The sequence below is a fragment of the Myxocyprinus asiaticus genome, chromosome 23 (genome assembly GCF_019703515.2).
Source record: "Myxocyprinus asiaticus isolate MX2 ecotype Aquarium Trade chromosome 23, UBuf_Myxa_2, whole genome shotgun sequence".
Lineage (NCBI taxonomy): Eukaryota > Metazoa > Chordata > Actinopteri > Cypriniformes > Catostomidae > Myxocyprinus > Myxocyprinus asiaticus.
Window position 1 is genome coordinate 21,094,263 of NC_059366.1, and position 18,917 is coordinate 21,113,179.

An 18,917-nucleotide genomic window follows, 5' to 3' on the forward strand; every position below is an offset into this window, starting at 1 on the left:
GCAAACTGCGTCTTCCTTGGGCAGAGCCCCTCTGCCCCAGTCTCCATGTTTGTAGTAATTCCTCCCCCATTGTGCAGTATCTACCTTGAAGATTCTCCACGTGGTTGGAAAGACCATGTGACGTATTTTTCCACTTAAATATCCCCCCCTCTCTTTGGGTGAGGTGTGGTCTCTGCGGTGTCTTCCCCTTGGGAGGGACACCCCCTGACTAGAGCTGGCGGGCCAGTAGGATAATCCCCCTTCTTTTTTAGGGAGTGGAAAAAAAGAAGGGGAAAAGAGGCCACGACTGGGATAAGCCTGTCTTTGTCTTTTGGGTAGTCGACTTGTCCCCAAAAAGGGCCGTTTGACACTCATAACTATGTTGGGGGAGGTTACGTGTCAACCTGGTGTGCTGGCTATGAGGCATACAGTAATCTTCCCACCACACACTGCCAGTTCACGTAACACAGTTCAGCCAATTGTGGCGTTTCGTATAGGGACCCCTAGTGTCACTACATCGACACAACGTCGAGTCATGGTTACTTGTGTAACCTCCGCTCCCTGATGGAGGGAACGAGACGTTGTGTCCCTCCTGCCACAACGCTGAACTACCCGCTGAAATGGCCGGACCTTATATCGGCTCCTCAGCATAAAACCTGAATGAGTGGTTGCATACCAGCTCCTTTTATACCCGTATGTCCGGGGGAGTGGCATCCAAATACCACTCGCCAATTTTCATTGGCCTTTTATCAGAGACCAGAGGTGATTTGGGCTCCCAAGAGTGACCCCTAGTGTCACTACATCGACACAACGTCGTAACCATGACGTTCTGCAGACAGGGCGGAGATAAACGGTGCGGATTTGAGCGGTCTCTTTTCCTTAAATTGCTAACTAGTTTGTGAAATACATACTGGAAAGTTAATAAAAAATGATCCCTTCATTTTATATAACTAATATAACGTTAACCCTGTCCCTGACAACCATGTCACTCATGTTTATCACATCTGTTTGCTGTTAGCCAACTATAGTTTGTCAGTGCAGTCAGTAATGTTGCAGATTGAAAGATAAACATCAGAGCATCTTTTTGCAGCTCAGCAGACAATGGTGCGGTGGTGGATTGTGTGAGGTGAGTGTTGATTTCACTCTTTGCTGTTACCTAACTGGTGAGAAGCAATGCTGGAAAGTAAATAAAGTCCATCTTTTACTCTCCATGACAATGAGCTTATAGCCAACTAGCTAACCATGTAGCTACTTTCATTGTTGTTAGCGTGTAAACATGTATTCACTAGGGATGTGTTCTACGACTAATTTGACTGTCGTTTAATTGGAAGTTTTGTAACCGACTAGTCGACTAGTCTAAAGAGAAACCAACCTTCGGAAAACAGTAAAAAAAAAAAAAAAAAAAAAGAAAAATGAAAAATGTTTTTATGCGATCCATTTAAAATACTTAATCTATTCCAAATCTGATGCTAAATTCCACTGAAAAGGGGCATTTATCTGCGAAGTCCTCGCTTTGAATTATGATCATTGTACATTAAATATAGAACATGACACGCATTCACTGAATCAATGTTAGCAAATATTTAATAGAAATATTTATTGAAAACAATTGAATGAATAGTGCAAGATCAATGGAACAACCCTAAAAGCCTGTTCTAAACGGAAATCACCAAGTAAAAGTTACTTAACATATTAAAACAGTCAGGACATTGTTGAAAATAATTAACAGGTAGGCTAAGCCAAATCTACGAGAGAGAAAAAAAGTTGCACGTATTTCACAACGTGCAGTCATGCATTAACCATTGATCTAATATGACAGCTGTTGGGTAAAGAATGTCAACCAGTTACAGTGTAAAAAAAAAAAAAAAAAAAAAGTAGCTATAGGATAGAAAAAATAGGCCTGTGATGTAGCCTACAATAAACAAATCAAAAGATAGTTTAACACATTAAGCAGTCGGCACCTCGTTGAAAATAGCCTTCTTAATCAGCAGATTAAAAAAAATGGCATACCTAGTCAAAGCAGTTATTTTCTAGGCTACTTACTCAAAAGCATAAATTTTTTGATGAGTAAAATGAACACGTCGACATGGTCTGGTGAAAGACGGGACTTGACTCACCTGAGGTGGCTATCCTGCGCTTGAAAAAGCCCGCTTTCCAACATTTGGAAAGCCGATTTCCGAACCACCGAAGTGATTTCATAACTACTTTGCACTTGTCTAGTGAGAGGACATTTTCCTTGAGAGAGGGAAGACGCACGCGCAGCCTGAGGTGAAAATAAACTCTGTATCTGCTCCAGATATCCTCTTTTTTTAAATAATATTTGTATTATTAATTCTATTTAAAATATGTAACATTAATATGACAGTAATTTAAGTGCAGCCTCTGTAAAATATAAAGCCAAACATAAATGTGTAAAAATGATGATCAGTTTAATGGGGGGAAATATTAACCGACTAGTAATTCCAGTGTCGACTAGCAGCATCAGAACCTTTTAGTCTACTAGTCTCGCACATCCCTAGTATTCACCAAACTGTTTTGTTCAGGATTCACAGTTTGGTACCCCTTCAACCGAACAATTCCAGTTGTTACATTTACAAAATGTAATATTTAAAAGTCTGGTTTTCCAGACATTAAAATAGGATGCGTACTAAAAGTAGATTTAATAAATAGTATATTCGCCCTGTGTAAATAATAATATATAGGAACTGTATCTAAAATAAATGAGGGGTGATAAATACTAATACAACAGGCTGGAAAAATAGATATTTATTCATTTTAATATCCTATATATATATATTTTGAATGTGTTGAAACTTGACACCGGGCGACACACCCTTAAAACTGCACTGTTAGATTGGTTTCATGCTGAAGAGCCGCTTAAAAGTACTTTTTTTTCTCTCTCTCTCATAAATGTAAATGAGTGTAAATGCCAACATCATCATATATGTCGAAAGGACTGATGCCTGTCAACCAAAACATGAGCTCATTGATGCCATTAAGTGAGTCTGCTTTTTTATTCCATCAGTTCCTCCTGGTCGGAGGCTTCTGTAAATATTTAGTTTATACGTAGGGTTACGGCCTATATAAATGCAATGGTGCAATGCTCAAATATTTAGTAGAGCGTAAATTGTGACTTAGTGCCCATATACGCCACAACTAGGCTAAGTTGTAACGTACGTATAGCTGGTGCAACCAGCCCCTGTTTATTTAGCTATTTATTTTATTTTAATTTATTCTTTATTTAAATGGTCAGCGTTTGACTGATACTAAACAGTAATACTGATGTTTATTTAGCTATTTATTTTATTTTGTATTTATTCTTTATTTTAATGGTCAGCCATTGAATGATACTAAACGGTGCTGATGTTTATTTAGCTAATTATTTTATTTTTATTTATTCTTTATTATAATGGTCAGCATTTGACTGATACTAAACATACAGTACTGATATTAATTAAGCTATTTATTTTATTTTTATTTATTCTTTATTTTAATGGTGGGCAATTGACTTATACTAAACATACAGTACTGATTTTTATTTAGCTATTTATTGTATTTATATCTATTCTTTATTTAAATGGTCAGCAATTGACATACTAACAGTACTGATGTTTATTTAGCTATTTATTCTTTATTTTCTCAGTGTTCATTTCTAGAATTTAATGACAATGTATAAAGATAATGTCATATGTTCTTTGATAAAAATATATGCTTAAGAAAGCAGCCTTCTGAGCACCTTTGCATAGTCATATTGGTGCAAAATTGGTGAAAAATCAACATAGAAAAGGTCTGTTTTCATTCCAGCTCAAAAATTAGCTATATCGGTCACCATATCGGTAATCAGTGAAGTTTCCCCTCTCTAAAATCTGTATCGGTATCAGTCTCAAAAATCCCATATCGGTCGGGCTCTATTAGAAATCATAAAACGTTTCCTTTTATTAGAAGTATCGGTACTGATATCAGCCATGATTGTAGTATTGGATAAAAAAATTAAGTGGTATAGCCCATCATTAGACAAAGGAACCATGTTTTTGGGAAGTATTCTTATTACTGGGCCAATTCTGTACAACAGTTGGGCATTGTTATCTCAGAAAAAAAAAAAAAAAAAACATTAAAGAGGCACCGAACTCAATAGGTATGGTGAAGATGAATGCTGAAATATTTTTAATAATGCTTGAACAAACTTGAAGTTATCTCTTCTACACTGCTATGCTGTTGTAACTCTGATCTTTTCTACACAAGTCCGTGATGAGGACGACGTGTTCCAAGGGCAGAAAGACGCATAGTGCTCAGGGGCTAGTGTAAAGTGTGAGGGCCAAAGTGCTTTGTCATAGCCTCTTAAACACCCAGATACTGACGGCACTGGGAACAAACTCCCAGAACTGTCAGGATGCCTTAACACTGAAATCCTGTAATGAGACATGAGAGAACAAGATAATGAGAAATAGAGAGAGAGAGGGTGAGGGAGGGAGGGAATAAGAGAAAGATAGGACAATAAAGAAGCAGTTTAACCTCCTGAAGGGTCTCCTTTAACATCCTCTCAAAGCCTTTGGCATAAAATGAAACAAATCAAATTTAGCTCAGACCACTCACAGATATGCACTTCCTACAGAGAATCAAACCTGCCCCACTACAGTTCTACTTGTCTGAGAGTTGTCTATACTGGTTGGCTGGTTTATGCTGGTTCCATGCTTGTAAAGCGGGTGAAACAGCATAACAATGCTTTCAACCTGCAAAATGTCATATGCATGACACTTCAGGTGAAGTTGGCTGACCAAAGAAGGATTAAGCTAATTAAAAAGCCTGGTGGAGACACCAGCACACCGGCATCAGCATCACTGAAAGCAGCATCAGCTGGTCTTTTCAGCAGGGCTGGGCTTGCTTTTTGAGACTGACTCCTGCATGGATCTCTTTCCCACAACCTGCATAGAAGAACAGCACTATCCTTTTTTTTTTTTTTTTTTTAGCATTGCTAGGACCCTCACAAGCACTCCCTTTAAACTGATATTACCACTTTGTCTTCATGCCATACTACGAGATGGCTGGAACAAAAGGAAACACTTGGTGCAGTCAAAAAAGTGTAGCTAGCAAGAGGCGTACAAAGGGAAAGGTTAAAAGAGAGAAGTGTACATAATAGGAAGATGGAAAAGGCTTTTTAGAGGCATAGGTAAACACTGGCTGACAGGTAGTCAGCTGAAAGCCTTGGAAAACAACTTGCTGGAGTCTGAAAAGATGGACAGAGCAAACCAAAAGAAGAATGAGACAAATGGACAGTTAGAAGGGAGATGGCATGGATGAAAGCACAGTGATAAACAGAGATAAAAATAAAAATAAAAAAAGCTTACAGAAGGCGTGGAGAGAGTTTGATTCACAAAATGCTCACATCTTTATATTTCCTAGAGGAAGTACTTGAGTGCACCTAAGTGACAGCAAATAATTGATCATGACTTTACTATTTATTCAAATTCAAAACATTTGATTTGATGCTGATCGAAATTCAGTGAAAACTACACACAAACCTGTCAAACAGGGGCCTTATTTTTAATTTTGTTATTGGATTCACTGTGTACACTGTGACATTTTATGCGATAAATTGAGGTATAATTTAGTGGACAGCAATTTGCATTAACACTGTTCAATGTTCATGGTGACTTTCAATTTGGTGCATCAACAAAGCTTAACACTCTGGAGAAAATTAGTGTGTTCACACAAGAAACATTCTTCCTTTCAAAAAACAGTTTTGACTGATTTATTTTTATTTTATTTTTACTTTACACAGCATCTTAAAAATGCAAGGCCCATAGCGCAAAATGCTAAAAAAAAACAACAAAAAAAAAACAGCAAGACTTGATGCAACAGCCAGATACATTCATCTGATGTACATAGACCACCTATTAAAATATTATTATAAAGTGCTATATACAGTATTATAAATAATATTTAAACTATTTGGTTAATAAATAAAGCACTTCGTTAATTTATCTTTTAGGTACTAAAGTAGACAAACTTAACTAAATGCCCATCCCAAAGTAATACATGCATACAACAAAACGTCATGGTTACTGGTGTAACCTCCGTTCCCTGATGGAGGGAACGAGACGTTGGTGTCGATGTAGTGACACTAGGGGTCACTCTTGGGAGCCCGAGACACCTCTGGTCTTTGATAAAAGGCCAATGAAAATTGACGAGTGGTATTTGCATGCCACTCCCCCAGACATACGGGTATAAAAGGAGCTGGTATGCAACCACTCATTCAGGTTTTACGCTGAGGAGCCGATATAAGGTCCGGCCATTTCAGCGGGTAGTTCAGCGTTGTGGCAGGAGGGACCAACGTCTCGTTCCCTCCATCAGGGAGCGGAGGTTACACCAGTAACCATGACGTTCCCTATCTGTCACTCACTCGATGTTGGTGTCGATGTAGTGACACTAGGGGTCCCTATACAAAACGCCACAAGGCTGAACGGTGTTACATGAACTGGCGATGTGTGGTGGGCAGACTTGCTGCGTGCCTCATAGCCAGCACACCAGGTCGACACGTAACCTCCCCCAACATAGTTATGAGTGTCGAACGGCCCTTTCTGGGGACAAATTGACTACCCAACGATAGAGACAGGCTTAACCCAGTCGTGGTCTCTTTTCCCCTTCTCTTTTTCCACTCCCTAAAAAAGAAGGGGGATTATCCGACTGGGCCGCCAGGTCTAGTCGGGGGGTGTCCCTCCCAAGGGGAGGACACTGCGGAGACCACACCTCGCCCCAGAGAGGGGGGGATATTTTTAAGTGGGAAAATACATCACATGGTCTTTCCAACCAAGTGGAGAGCCTTCAAGGTAGATCCTGCCCAATGGGGGAGGAGTTACTACAAACATGGAGACTGGGGCAGAGGGACTCTGCCCAAGGAAGACGCAGTTTGCCAGCAGGGAAACTAATTAGCGGAAGATATAGATCGCATGGGATTAGCCTTACAGGGAACCGCCACATCGGGGTGGCCACCGCCGAGGATGCTATATGCCCCAGGAGCCTCTGAAAAAGTTTCAGTGGAACCGCTGTTTTCTGTTTGAACGCCTTCAAACAGGCCAGCACCGACTGGGCGCACTCGTTCGTAAGGCACGCCGTCCAACTCCAAACTGAGAAAAGAGATGCTCTGAACCAGGAGGAGCTTGCTCTTTTCCCAGTTGACCCGAAGCCCTAGTCAGCTGAGGTGTGAGAGCACCAGGTCCCTGTGTGCGCATAACACGTCTCAAGAGTGAGCTAAGATTAGCCAGTCGTCGAGATAGTTGAGAATGCGAATGCCCACCTCCCTTAACGGGGCAAGGGCAGCCTCTGCAATCTTCGTAAAGACGCGAGGAGACAGGGACAGGTCGAAAGGGAGGACTTTGTACTGATATGCCTGACCCTCAAACGTGAACCGCAGGAAGGGTCTGTGTCGAGGAAGGATCAAGACGTGAAAGTACGCATTCTTCAGGTCTACCGCCACGAACCAATCTTGATGCCGGACGATCACTAGAATGCGTCTTTGCGTCAGCATCTTGAACAGGAGTCTGTGTAAAGCCAGGTTCAGTACTCACAGGTCCAAGAAGGGGCTGTAAAACCCTTTCTTCATCTCGGCTGGAGGGACAGGTTCTATCGTGCCCTTCCATAGGAGGGTAGCGATCTCCGCGCGCAGGGTAACAGCGTTTTAGCCCTTGACCAATGTGAAGTGAATACCGCTGAACCTGGGCGGGAGCCTGGCGAACTGAATCACGTAGCTGAGTTGGACGGTCCGGACCAACCACCGCGATGGATTGGGAAGCGCAAGCCATGCGTCCAAATTCCGTGCGAGGGGGACCAAGGGGACAACGTCGTCAGACGTACCGACAGGTGGGGCCTCGCGGCGGGGAGGAGCGCGAGGTGCCACAGCACGTCGTGGCTGTGCTGAGTCTAGGGACATCGAAGAACTTACCTGGCTCCTTGTGACCACCCCCGGAACAGCCTGGGACGGGGGAGGAAGAGGCCTGTCCTCGCGACCCGTGGAGGCTTTCACATCAGGGGTGGATTTGAGCCACAGCTGGGCTCTCAGGGGTGGAAAGGGTACCGCTGGAGCACCAATCCTGCAAGAAAAAGCCCATGGACAGTAGTTGTGGTGACGACAGTACACACCGGGTATGTGACCCATGGAGGAAGGAAGCCGCTGTTTTGCTGAACTGTTGGGTACTGCAGCCACTTGGGTGTGCGGCGAAATCAAACAAAAAGGCAACAAAAGATTTTCCACCCGGCCCACCACCGGGGGATGGAGTGGTCTTTCTACCAGCTCCACGTGAGTGGGTTCCCTCGTCCCTGGGTTGCCCGTCTCAGGGGCACTTCGATGACCTCCGTGGGTTCTTCGGCACCGGCTGTGAGACGGGTGGCGTCGGCTTCCTGCGGTGGGCTCCACGCCGGGGCCGGGCCGGAGGGGCGGGCTGCGGCGGAGCCGGTGCAGTCACCGCAGGGGGACGCCCTTGGCGATGAGCAGATGGGGTGCGGGGTCTTGAGCCATGCCGGGGCAGGATGTGCCGGATTGCCTCCGTCTGCTGCTTTACCGTCGAGAACTGCTGGGCAAAGTCCTCAACGGTGTCGCCGAATAGGCCCGTCATGGAAATGGGGGCAGCAAGGAACCGTGTCTTGTTGGCCTCGCCCATCTCGACCAGGTTGAGCCACAGGTGGTGCTCCTGGACCACTAGTGTGGCCATCGTCCGCCCGAGAGACCGCGCCGTGACCTTCGTCGCCCGGCGGGTGAGTTCGGTTGCCGAGTGCAGTTCCTGCATCAAATCTGGGGCCAAACTACCCTCGTGCAGTTCTTTCAGCGCCTTGGCTTGGTGGACCTGCAGGAGAGCCATGGCGCGCAGGGCAGAGGCGGCTTGTCCAGCAGCGCTGTAGGCCTTAGCCATCAGGGACGACGTGAGCCTACAGGTCTTGGACGGGAGCTTAGGGCGTCCACGCCAGGTGGCGGCGCTCTGCGGGCATAAGTGCACCGCGAGCGCCTTATCCACCGGGGGAATCGCCGTATATCGAGGGTAGTGAGAGTGGGGGAACTGCGGAGTCGGGGTCGGGCAGTAAAAGGTGCCTCCCACGACTTCGTCAGCTCCTCATGCACCTCCGGGAAGAATGGCACTGGAGTGGGGCGTGGCTGTTTTAAGGAGCGCCACGAGCCCAGAAACCAATCATCAAGCTGCGAGGGTTCAGGGGAGAGCAGAGGGTTCCACTCTAGCCCGACGCTCACGGCCGCCCGGGAAAGCATGTTCGTCATTTCGGCATCGGCCTGTAACTGGGCGACCGTCCCCGAAGGGGGAAGCCCAGCTGAGGCTTCTGCGTCCGACTGGACAAGCCCGCTCTCCGATGCTGCGCTTGAGAGCTCATCATCTTCGCGGGCCCGAACAAGAAGCCAGACTCGCCGTGCGACGAGCCGGCGAACTCATCCGGAAGCCCGATTAGGGCAGACGAGCGTGCTGGGGAATGCGAGGTCCACGGGGGGATACCCGGCGGAGGCGATCCCATTGAGGTCCCCAAATCGCCCCCAGTGCTAGCCGCGCTGACCTCATACCCGTAGGTAGGAGGACCGAGGCGGGGAGCCGCTGGGGTGGCTTGCTTTCTTACGCTCTTTCAGAAGATATACTCTCTAGTTTTTCTGCCGAAGTGCCCGGGGGCGTTCTCTGCAGTGCACCAGTGCAGAGGAGGGAGAAGCCGCTGAAATGTGCCGTCAGATCCAGCAGAGGTGAATGAACAGTGCTATTCAGCTCAATGAGCATGACCGTTCGGCTCTGAAGAGAAAATCTGAATGAGTGGTTGAATACCAGCTCCTTTTATACCCGTATGTCCGGGGGAGTGGCATGCAAATACCACTCACCAATTTTCATTGGCCTTTTATCAAAGACCAGAGGTGTCTCAGGCTCCCAAGAGTGACCCCTAGTGTCACTACATCGACACCAACATCGAGTGAGTGACAGATAGGGAACTCATATGTTACTTTATGCAAATGCACACAGAAGTAGAACAGGGACAGAGAGGTAACTCACGTAGGCAGGCATTGTCAGTAAATAACTCAGTGAATCTGTCACATTCTTCTTTGCTATTGCCACTGCTGCTACAGTCGCAGAATGGAGACACACTGATTTTGGGGGAACGCAGATAATTTGGGGTCATCACCGTACCTGAAAAAAAAAATTTAATAAATAAAACAACACATGTTCCTACATTCTTTGGGAATTTTGTATTTTAAAAATGAGAATATCAAATTTGTATTTAAAGGAATGGTTCACCCAAAATGAAAATGAAGCTAAGGTTTAAAATGTGAACTTGTCAAGTTCGATTAGGGGTAAACCGAGCTTACTTTTTTTTATATATATATAATTATTTTGTCACAGTCTGCTTTATGAAATGTTTTATTGCCAGGCTGTGACAGGGTTATCCTACAGAGAAACACAACCTCCCACTGGTAAGAACATTAACTGGAGCTAATCACAGATTAATAGCTGCTCTGCTGTATTCCCATGTGTCCAGCTGCCATTAATGTGTTGTGTACAGACGACTTTGGGAAGACATCCAAAGCAAGTAAGAGACTGAGAAAGAACTGACAGAGCAAGTATGATGTCCTCAACAATCTCTGCCTTTCTCTCTCACTCCATACTGTATATACAGTATATCTCACTAAGGTTTAAGGAAAGTATTGTGCATTCACAATAGTTAATTGTACAACTATTGTGAGACTTAAGTATATATTCAAAATATAATTCATGGGTATATATATATATATATATATATATATATATATATATATATATATATATATATACTGTATATATAAACCTTGGGAGGAATCGAGGCTAGAAGAGCTGTCCTCCTCTGGCTGGCACGTTTAAACACATTTCTACAGGCAAGCATACATGCACAGATGTTTTCTATGTACTTGATTTTTTCTAAGGTAAAGGACAGACTCACCAATGAGACCAGAGTATGACAGCAAGCAGTCAGCATAGTTCTCCTTCAGACAGCCAGAGAGAGAGCGAGTTTCTGGATGACAGTTAGTGAAAAAATCAGCCAAGCGAGACCTAAAATAACACATAAACTTTATATTAATATATATCCTCTGGTACAATGAGAACTAACATCACCGTAATAAAACAGATTTGTATTGCCTGAAATTAAATAGAGCTTGCAAGGCAGCAAAATAATAAAGTTATAGTTTATGTAAGCTTAGGTTTTAGGCTTTAGTTCTTTGTAAATGAAATTATTATGTTGTCATGACTCATGACATACAGTATGCATCTTAATTTTAGCCAGCTACACATAAAATCATCACATAGTCGCTGGCTCGCTTAGTTCAAAGAATGTCAATAAAGAATATCAATAAAGTGCTGCCTTTCAAGCTCTGTAATACATTTTATTATGAATCATAATAAAACATATGTTGAAAAATGTAAGTTTGATAAATTGTACACACACACACAGTTCTTGGCTTTTAAAAGTGCTGGAAGCCTCAGCAGTCTGTTGCAGTTTTAGGGACAGTGAGGGAAAGTGTAATGAATGTGCTGTGCTCCAGACACATGGCGTGGGACTAATGTGGGATCTCTGCACAAACACACAGAAGCCTTAGGTACAACTCACACCTAAGGGATACACCTAGTTCTAAAAATGAACATGGGTACAAGACGGGTACAAAAAATGAGAGAGTACTATGCATAACAAGAGAGTGCAAGAGACAGACAGACACTGAGAGACAGATTTAGAAAGAAAAAGATGAGAAGGAACTTCTGTGAACTGTAAAGACCTGGAGCACATGTGTAAATATATTCCATTTATTTGTATGAGTGTCTAAGTGTGCCCTGAAAATGCTGAGCGGTGGCTATTCTGATTGAGCAGGGTCATTAGCTGTCACTCTTTCTGAGCCTAAAGACGTTTACTAGCCAAAACTACATCCATATTGTGCTAATGAATCCTTAACAAGCCACTTAGAGCACTCCTGAGGTGACTCCTTCCTGTGCAAACTGGATTTAGGGCTGCAGTTCTTATTGCTAGACTTCAGTAATCACCTCGATTGTCCTCGCAATGTGCTATCCTGCCTTACATTAATAAATGCTTTATTTCACCATATATAGATAGAGTCTGTGTGTCGAGCCGGACGTGGCCAAGCAGTAAGGACGGACTCCTGGTGGAGAATTAGCAATCAGCCGGGAGAGAGATAAAGTGGAGCCAGAGTACCAGTTCAAGAGAGAGAGAGAGACAGAGACAGACAGATGCCGGAGCTATGTGTCTGCATGTCAGTGTGAAGTGGCTGCTGAAAAGCAGTGTGTTATGTGTCACACTGAAAAGTGGAGCAATGCATGTCTACGTGGATTGTTCACCTGGTCCCCGCTTCCTCCTTTCCACATTAAGAACCAGATTTGCCACAGTCTGGCTGCTCGTAGACAATTGTGTCCCTAGTGGTGAATATGTGCAATTACAGGCAGAATGTTGAAATCTTGCCTCTAAGATTTTGTGAGGCATTTCTTAGCACCTCTAAATAGCTCATTTTGCACTGCCATGTGTTAATGCACACAAGATATGTGTTGCCATGAAGTGTGGATGTGTTTGTGTGCAAGTGTGTGTGTATGTGAGAGATTGTGAAAACTGTTCTTAACTTTTTATCTACTAAATTTATAGTTTAACTATACTCTAACTTTACTCTATACAGTGGGATCCGAAGGACTAAAACCAAATGTTAAAGAATTTCAAAATGTCTTAGGTATGCTCACTTTTAAGCTGCACAAGCTTTTGTTAAACCTTTTTTATTATACCTGCACAATATTTTGCATTGCCTTTAATAAAACAATATGAGCTCATATTGTGTTTCAGACCTGCAAATGTAGTTGGTCTTGCAGGATGCTTGCAATGTCAGGCAGTTGGGCTTTTCCTTGTCCTCATATGAACAGGCTGGCACGATGGTCTGGCGTCTGCGCTCAGAACAGGCAGACTGATCTCCTAGAGGACAGGAGCAGAAGAGCATACCGTAGCTGTGCTTGTGAGGCACCTTGTCAAAGAACTGACGCAGGGCCTTGTGGCACTTCCGCTTGTTGCATACTTCAGCCATTGAGACCCGGCTTGTGCAGGGGCTTATGTAAGCCGAACGGTATTTCTTACAGGTGTCATTTAGGTTGCAGGCCTTTGCTGCATTCAAGCAGTTGTTCTCCTTTGCCAGAGCTGGCTCACCTGCAAAGAGAGAGATAATACATAATATAATATGAACTGGTGCCATGTGTATTTCTTAGGCTTTGTTCACGCTGCAGGAAAAATCCGATTTTTTCTCAAATCCGTTTTTTTAGACTGACTGTTCAATCTGCAGATTATATGTGGATTACATGTCAGATTTTTTGCTGTTCAAACTGCAGTCGCTTTTGCTAGCATGTCTACATTAGTATTTTCGCTGCCCGCTAAAATACAGGACAATAGGCGACCTGTATGGGATAAAATGCAGGATGTCCGGCTAAAACTTGACCGTTGTAAACCCTAGCAGCAATAAACATTTCACATGCCACATCTCCCCTTTATTAAGCCTTTGTCTGTGATGAATGTGTTATTATTTGGATACTGCCCTCATGAAAAACATCCACTGCTAAACTCTCACGCATGGTGAACATATGGAAGTTTGCATCGTTACTGTGACAACTTGTGGCAAACTGTGGCAAATGCCACTTCAACTGTGCCTCACCTTACCGATCAACATGATTTGATGGTTGCAGTTGGGGGAGGAGCTGAAAAAAGAGCCATCAAGTCTGACAATTCTTGTGGTATGTAACAGTATTGTGATCACAGTAGATGTAAAATTTGTTAGATGTTTGAATTTTACATGTAATATTGAGAAAGACTACTCATTTGAATAGGTCACCTGATGCTTAATACAGTGCATGTGTGTACAAGAAGAAAGTCAGAGAAAAGCCTGTTATTTTGATACCAAGAAAGGATTCATAAGTAAAATATAAGATTAGTATTTCATGAAAAGAGATTTTGACTGTTCTAAAAACACAGATTTGTGAAAGTTAGTGGAAATGAAGGTGTCATAATAACATAAATTGCTCGTCAACATTGTCGTTGGAGAGTCTGGCTAATTACAAATAAGATATGTTGTCACAGCTTAGAGTACTTTGATGGCATATGTTTGCGGTATTTTAATGGTGTTACAGTAGCAGTGTTATATGTTATATTTGACAGTTGTCTAGGACTTATACTGACACCAAACAAGTTTATGTCAACATGCATGCAGCATTAAGCAAAAGCAAACATTTTTAGTTACTGATGTCACTGTAGAAATGCGCTATTCACAGTCAGCCATGATTAAATGATTCCACGAGCAGCTGATATGACTAGACTCTTCATCTGCTATAAGTACATATGACTTTAAACATATTTTCAAATGTAATATTCATTTTTCACACTTTAAACATAAAAATTTTAATGAGGGGGGAAAAGTAAAGTACACTATATGGCCAAAGGTTTGTGGACACCCCCTTCTAATTAACGAATTTGGTTACTCCATTAAATCCAGTAAAGAAAAATCTAAATGTTTCTTTATGTAATGGCTTGGGCTTTGTGTGCTTCCAAATTTGTGGCAACTGTTTGGGGATAGCCCTTTTCTGTTCCAGCATGACAATGCCCCTGTGAACAAAGTGAGGTTCATAAAGAAATGGTTTACTGTGTCTGGCGTGTAAGAAATTGGCTGGCCAGCACAAAGCCCAGACCTGAACTCCACTGATCACTTTTGGGGTGAACAGGAACAGCAACTGTAAGTCAGGCCCCATCGACCAACATCAGTTCCTGACCTCACTGATAGCCTTGTGTCTGAATGAGAGCAAATCCCTGCAGCCATGTTACTACATACAGTATAGTGGAAAGCCTTCCCAAAAGAGTGGAAGCTGTTATTACAGCAAAGGGGGAAATTGATGCCTAAGGTTTTGAAATCAAATGTTCATCAAGCACATATGGTGTCCACAAACTTTTGACCATATAGTGTAGGTACCATAAACAAAAAATATAACAAGAGAAAGAAAGAACATGGAGAGAGAGAGAGAGAGAGAGCGAGCTCAAACAGACAAGTAGTATCATGCTATCCACAGCTCCAAAACCTGAGCTCCACAGAAAATCTTTCATTTGAATACCTCACGTCGCACTGACAGGCAAGTGAATTAATCATCCTCTTTTTCTGCAGGCCTGCCAAAAAACAGAGGCTGTTTATAAAGAACCTGTTTTGTTTTTTCTATTGTTTTTTTTCTTTTTGGGCCTGTTACATGAATCAGTGCTTGTCCCTTTGGATCCCTGCAGCCTAAACAAACACTCATGTTGGCTGAACAGTGGAGTCAGCAAAGCAGGCGGCACTGCTCTGCTCTTGCCTGTCTGCTGTGGCTAATTGCTGGCTTTTTTACACATGCCACCATTAACTAACAGTTCTGGAAACTTTTCAGATCCTGAGCTACAGCAGCAGTTTTGGTTATAATGAGAGCCAATTAAAAACTGAAGGTGGGTTATATTAGTGTAAGGAAGGAGTGTGTGTGTGTGTGTGTGTGTGTGTGTGTGTGTGTGTGTGTGTGTGTGTAGGGGTGTGTTAGATACTTGTCATTATGGTATTTCCTAAAAGAGACTGCACCCTCTGGTTCATGAAGTCATAATGTCACTTTGGTCATGTAATTTACTGTGGACTGTATCACCTAGATATCATATAGAGACTATGTCTGTTCCCCGAACTACCAAACCCAAACCCCTCACTAAATCATTTAGAAAAACTCTGATTAAGGTCAAACTTGAAAAAGAGAGGAAAAAAAATAATAAAACATTTTAAGATAAACATCATATAATGGTAGGGCTACTAAACATTAGATTCTCTTTCAACCAAAGCACTAACTGTAAATGAAATTATTACAGATCATAGTTTGGATGTGCTGTGCTTGACTGAAACCTGGCTTAAACCGAATGAATATATTAGTTTAATTTAATCTACTCCCCCAGTTTATTGTTATAAACATAAGCCTCAACTAAAGGTTCGAGGAGGAGATGTTGCTACAATATACAATGAAGTTTTTGGTGTAACTCAGAGGACAGGATATAAGTTATGTCTTTTGAACTAATAATGCTTAATGTGACACCGTCAGATATAAATAAAAAATCTCTGTCGATTCAGATTTCCTTGGTGAATTTGCAAATTTCTATCAGATCTTGTAGTTACTGTAGATAGAGCTTTAATTGTTGGTGACTTCAACATTCATATAGATAATGAAAATGACACATTGGGATTATCATTTATTTAATGTGACAGGACCAACTCATCGCCATAATCATATGCTAGATTTAATTCTGTCATATGGAGTTGATGTTGATACTATAGAAATTCTACCGCAGAGCAATGACATCACAGATCATTACCTCGTCTCTTGTTTGCTGCGATTAGCTAATGTCATTCAATCTACACCACGCTATCGTTCAGGTAGAACTATTCTTTCGACCACTAAAGAGAGTTTCACTAATAATATTCCAGAATTGTCTCACACATTCAGTAAGCCAAAAAGTCTAGAAGAACTTGATGTAATAACAGAAAATATAAATACAGTCTTCTCTAGCAATCTAGATAGTGTGCCCCCCCCCTTCGATTAAAGAAAATGAAAGAAAAAAGCCCCACACCATGGTATAATGATCACACTCATGCTCTCAAGAGAGCAGCTTGGAAAATGGAGTGCAAGTGGAAGAATACAAAATTAGAGGTATTTTACAGTGCGTGGAAGGATAGTGTCTGTAGCTATAGACAGGCACTAAAAGCTGCCAGGTCAGCATATTTTAGCAAACTCATAGAAAATAACCACAACAATCCTAGGTGTTTATTCAGTACTGTGGCTAAATTGTTTAGGAATCGGCATCGACTGAACCAGATATTCCGTCGCAGCACAATAGTAATGACTTCATGAATTTCTTTACTGATAAAATAGAAATAATCAGAAATAATATGGGAATTATGCAATCAACTGCCACTGCACCCCAGAAAACAGTGTCTCATACATTTCCTCACAAGCAACTTCAATCCTTCATTGTCATAGGTCATGAAGAGCTAACAAAACTTATTAAAAAATAAAAAGCCACAACATCAGATCCAATACCAACTAAGCTCTTAAAACAGGTATTCCCTGTAATCTCACAACCTCTTCTTAATTATTAACTCCTCACTATCCTTAGGAAATGTCCCATGAAACTTTAAAATGACAGTTATCAAACTGCTTATTAAGAGGCCTCTGGATAATTGGCTAATTATAGACCGATTTCAAATCTCCCATTTTTGTCGAAAATACTCGAAATGGTAGTGTCATCCCAACTATGTTCATTTCTACAGAGAAATGGTATATGAACAGTTTCATTCAGGATTTAGGCCCCATCACAGTACAGAGACTGCATTTATCAGAGTTACAAATTATTGCTCTTATCATCTGATCATGGCTGCATTTCTCTTCTAGTGCTTTTAGATGTTTTTCTGTCATGCTGTATTCCATCACGTTCATTACGATCACACAATTCTGGCCTGTAAATAGTTCCTAGAATATCAAAATCCACAAAAGGAGGTAGATCCTTTTCCTATTTGGCTCCTTGGACACAGATACACTCACTCAGTTTAAGTCTAGACAAAAGACTCATCTCTTTAGCGAGGCATACCTAATTTATCCATCAACTCACAATTAGGCTGCTTTAGTTAGGTCTGCCAGAACCAGAAACATTTATTAAAAACATTTCTCATAATCTATAACTCTGCAATAAACTGAATTTAATCTAAGATAATATTATTCTATTTGTTTCCCTGTCTCAATCCTGGGATTCATATCCAGAGGTTACCAGAGCCGGTCAGATCCAGCTCCGTTCCTGCTTGGTGTCAGACTCCACTGCTACGTGTCGCTGAGTGATGATGACAAACTACAGCCGGTACTAGCCAGACATCACTTCGGTCTTTTATGATGGACTTCAGAGGATGTACTGATGCCAATCTCAAAAATATCTCTTACTTTTTCAACCCCTCCACTCCAACCACCTTGCTACATTTTGGTAACACTCACTTAATATGAAACAATCAATTCTCAATGGGTAAAAGTCCTGCCCTACATTTTTTTCTTATTGAATATCCTTTTACATTTGGAAATACTTTAGATTCCGAAAGTAAAATGGGCATTTCATGTTGATTTAAAATTCCAAGATGGTCTTCACAGGTTTTAGTTGGGCATTGTTTGCCTGTGGTTATTGTTGCAAGTCAGGATGACCAACTTGACCCGTGTATCCATGATAAATCCATCATGAATGTACCCAAAATCTTATACTGTAAACAACAATAATATGGTTTTAAATGGCCATTTTAGCTGGGAACCAGATGAATTTACAATAGCTGGTCTAGGCTGTTTTGGATGCTTTTCTGTAGACATGATCTTTCATGATTGTGATAATGATAAATATTAATTATGTAAAAACATCCTAGATCAGTGTTCAGAGATGACACCAATCTCTAGCAACTGAATGACAGGTGATAGACTTTCAAACTGTCAATAGAAGATCCAATAGAAGTGGCCTGCCAATAGAAGATCTCATTCAGAGACTGTGTGAGATGCACTATGACACCCTGACTTTCTGTAGAATGATGTAAAACAACACCACCACACTCCATCTGCTCAGTGTCTGGACTGTAATTCAACACACACACACACACACACACACACACACACAAACAAACATACACATCACCAAAGTCCATCTGCCCAGACAACACCTGTCCATCCAAGCCCTGCAGCACAGAAAAGTCTCTGTCTCTCTTTCCTCTTCACTTGCAAAATTAAAAAAAACCTCTCCGCTCTGAATTCCACCAGACTATTAAGCAGAGATGGGCCACTTCTATTAAAAAGAATGGGAGAAATTGGAATGCCCAACAGTCAACGGATGTA

General features: G+C 42.1%; 1 protein-coding gene across 2 annotated transcripts in view; it reads right to left on the reverse strand.

The window, feature by feature from the left end:
* The window catches only part of LOC127414201 (GDNF family receptor alpha-1-like), a 136,514-nt gene that overhangs the window by 30,758 nt on the left and 86,839 nt on the right, over window positions 1-18,917 (reverse strand). For both annotated transcript variants that reach the window (XM_051652061.1, XM_051652059.1), the window contains exons 4-6: window positions 12,825-13,176; window positions 10,930-11,039; window positions 10,008-10,142 (exon numbers count right to left, since the gene is read on the reverse strand). In XM_051652061.1, coding sequence (XP_051508021.1) covers window positions 10,008-10,142; window positions 10,930-11,039; window positions 12,825-13,176 — 597 coding nt within the window. The remainder of the gene's footprint in view (window positions 1-10,007; window positions 10,143-10,929; window positions 11,040-12,824; window positions 13,177-18,917) is intronic.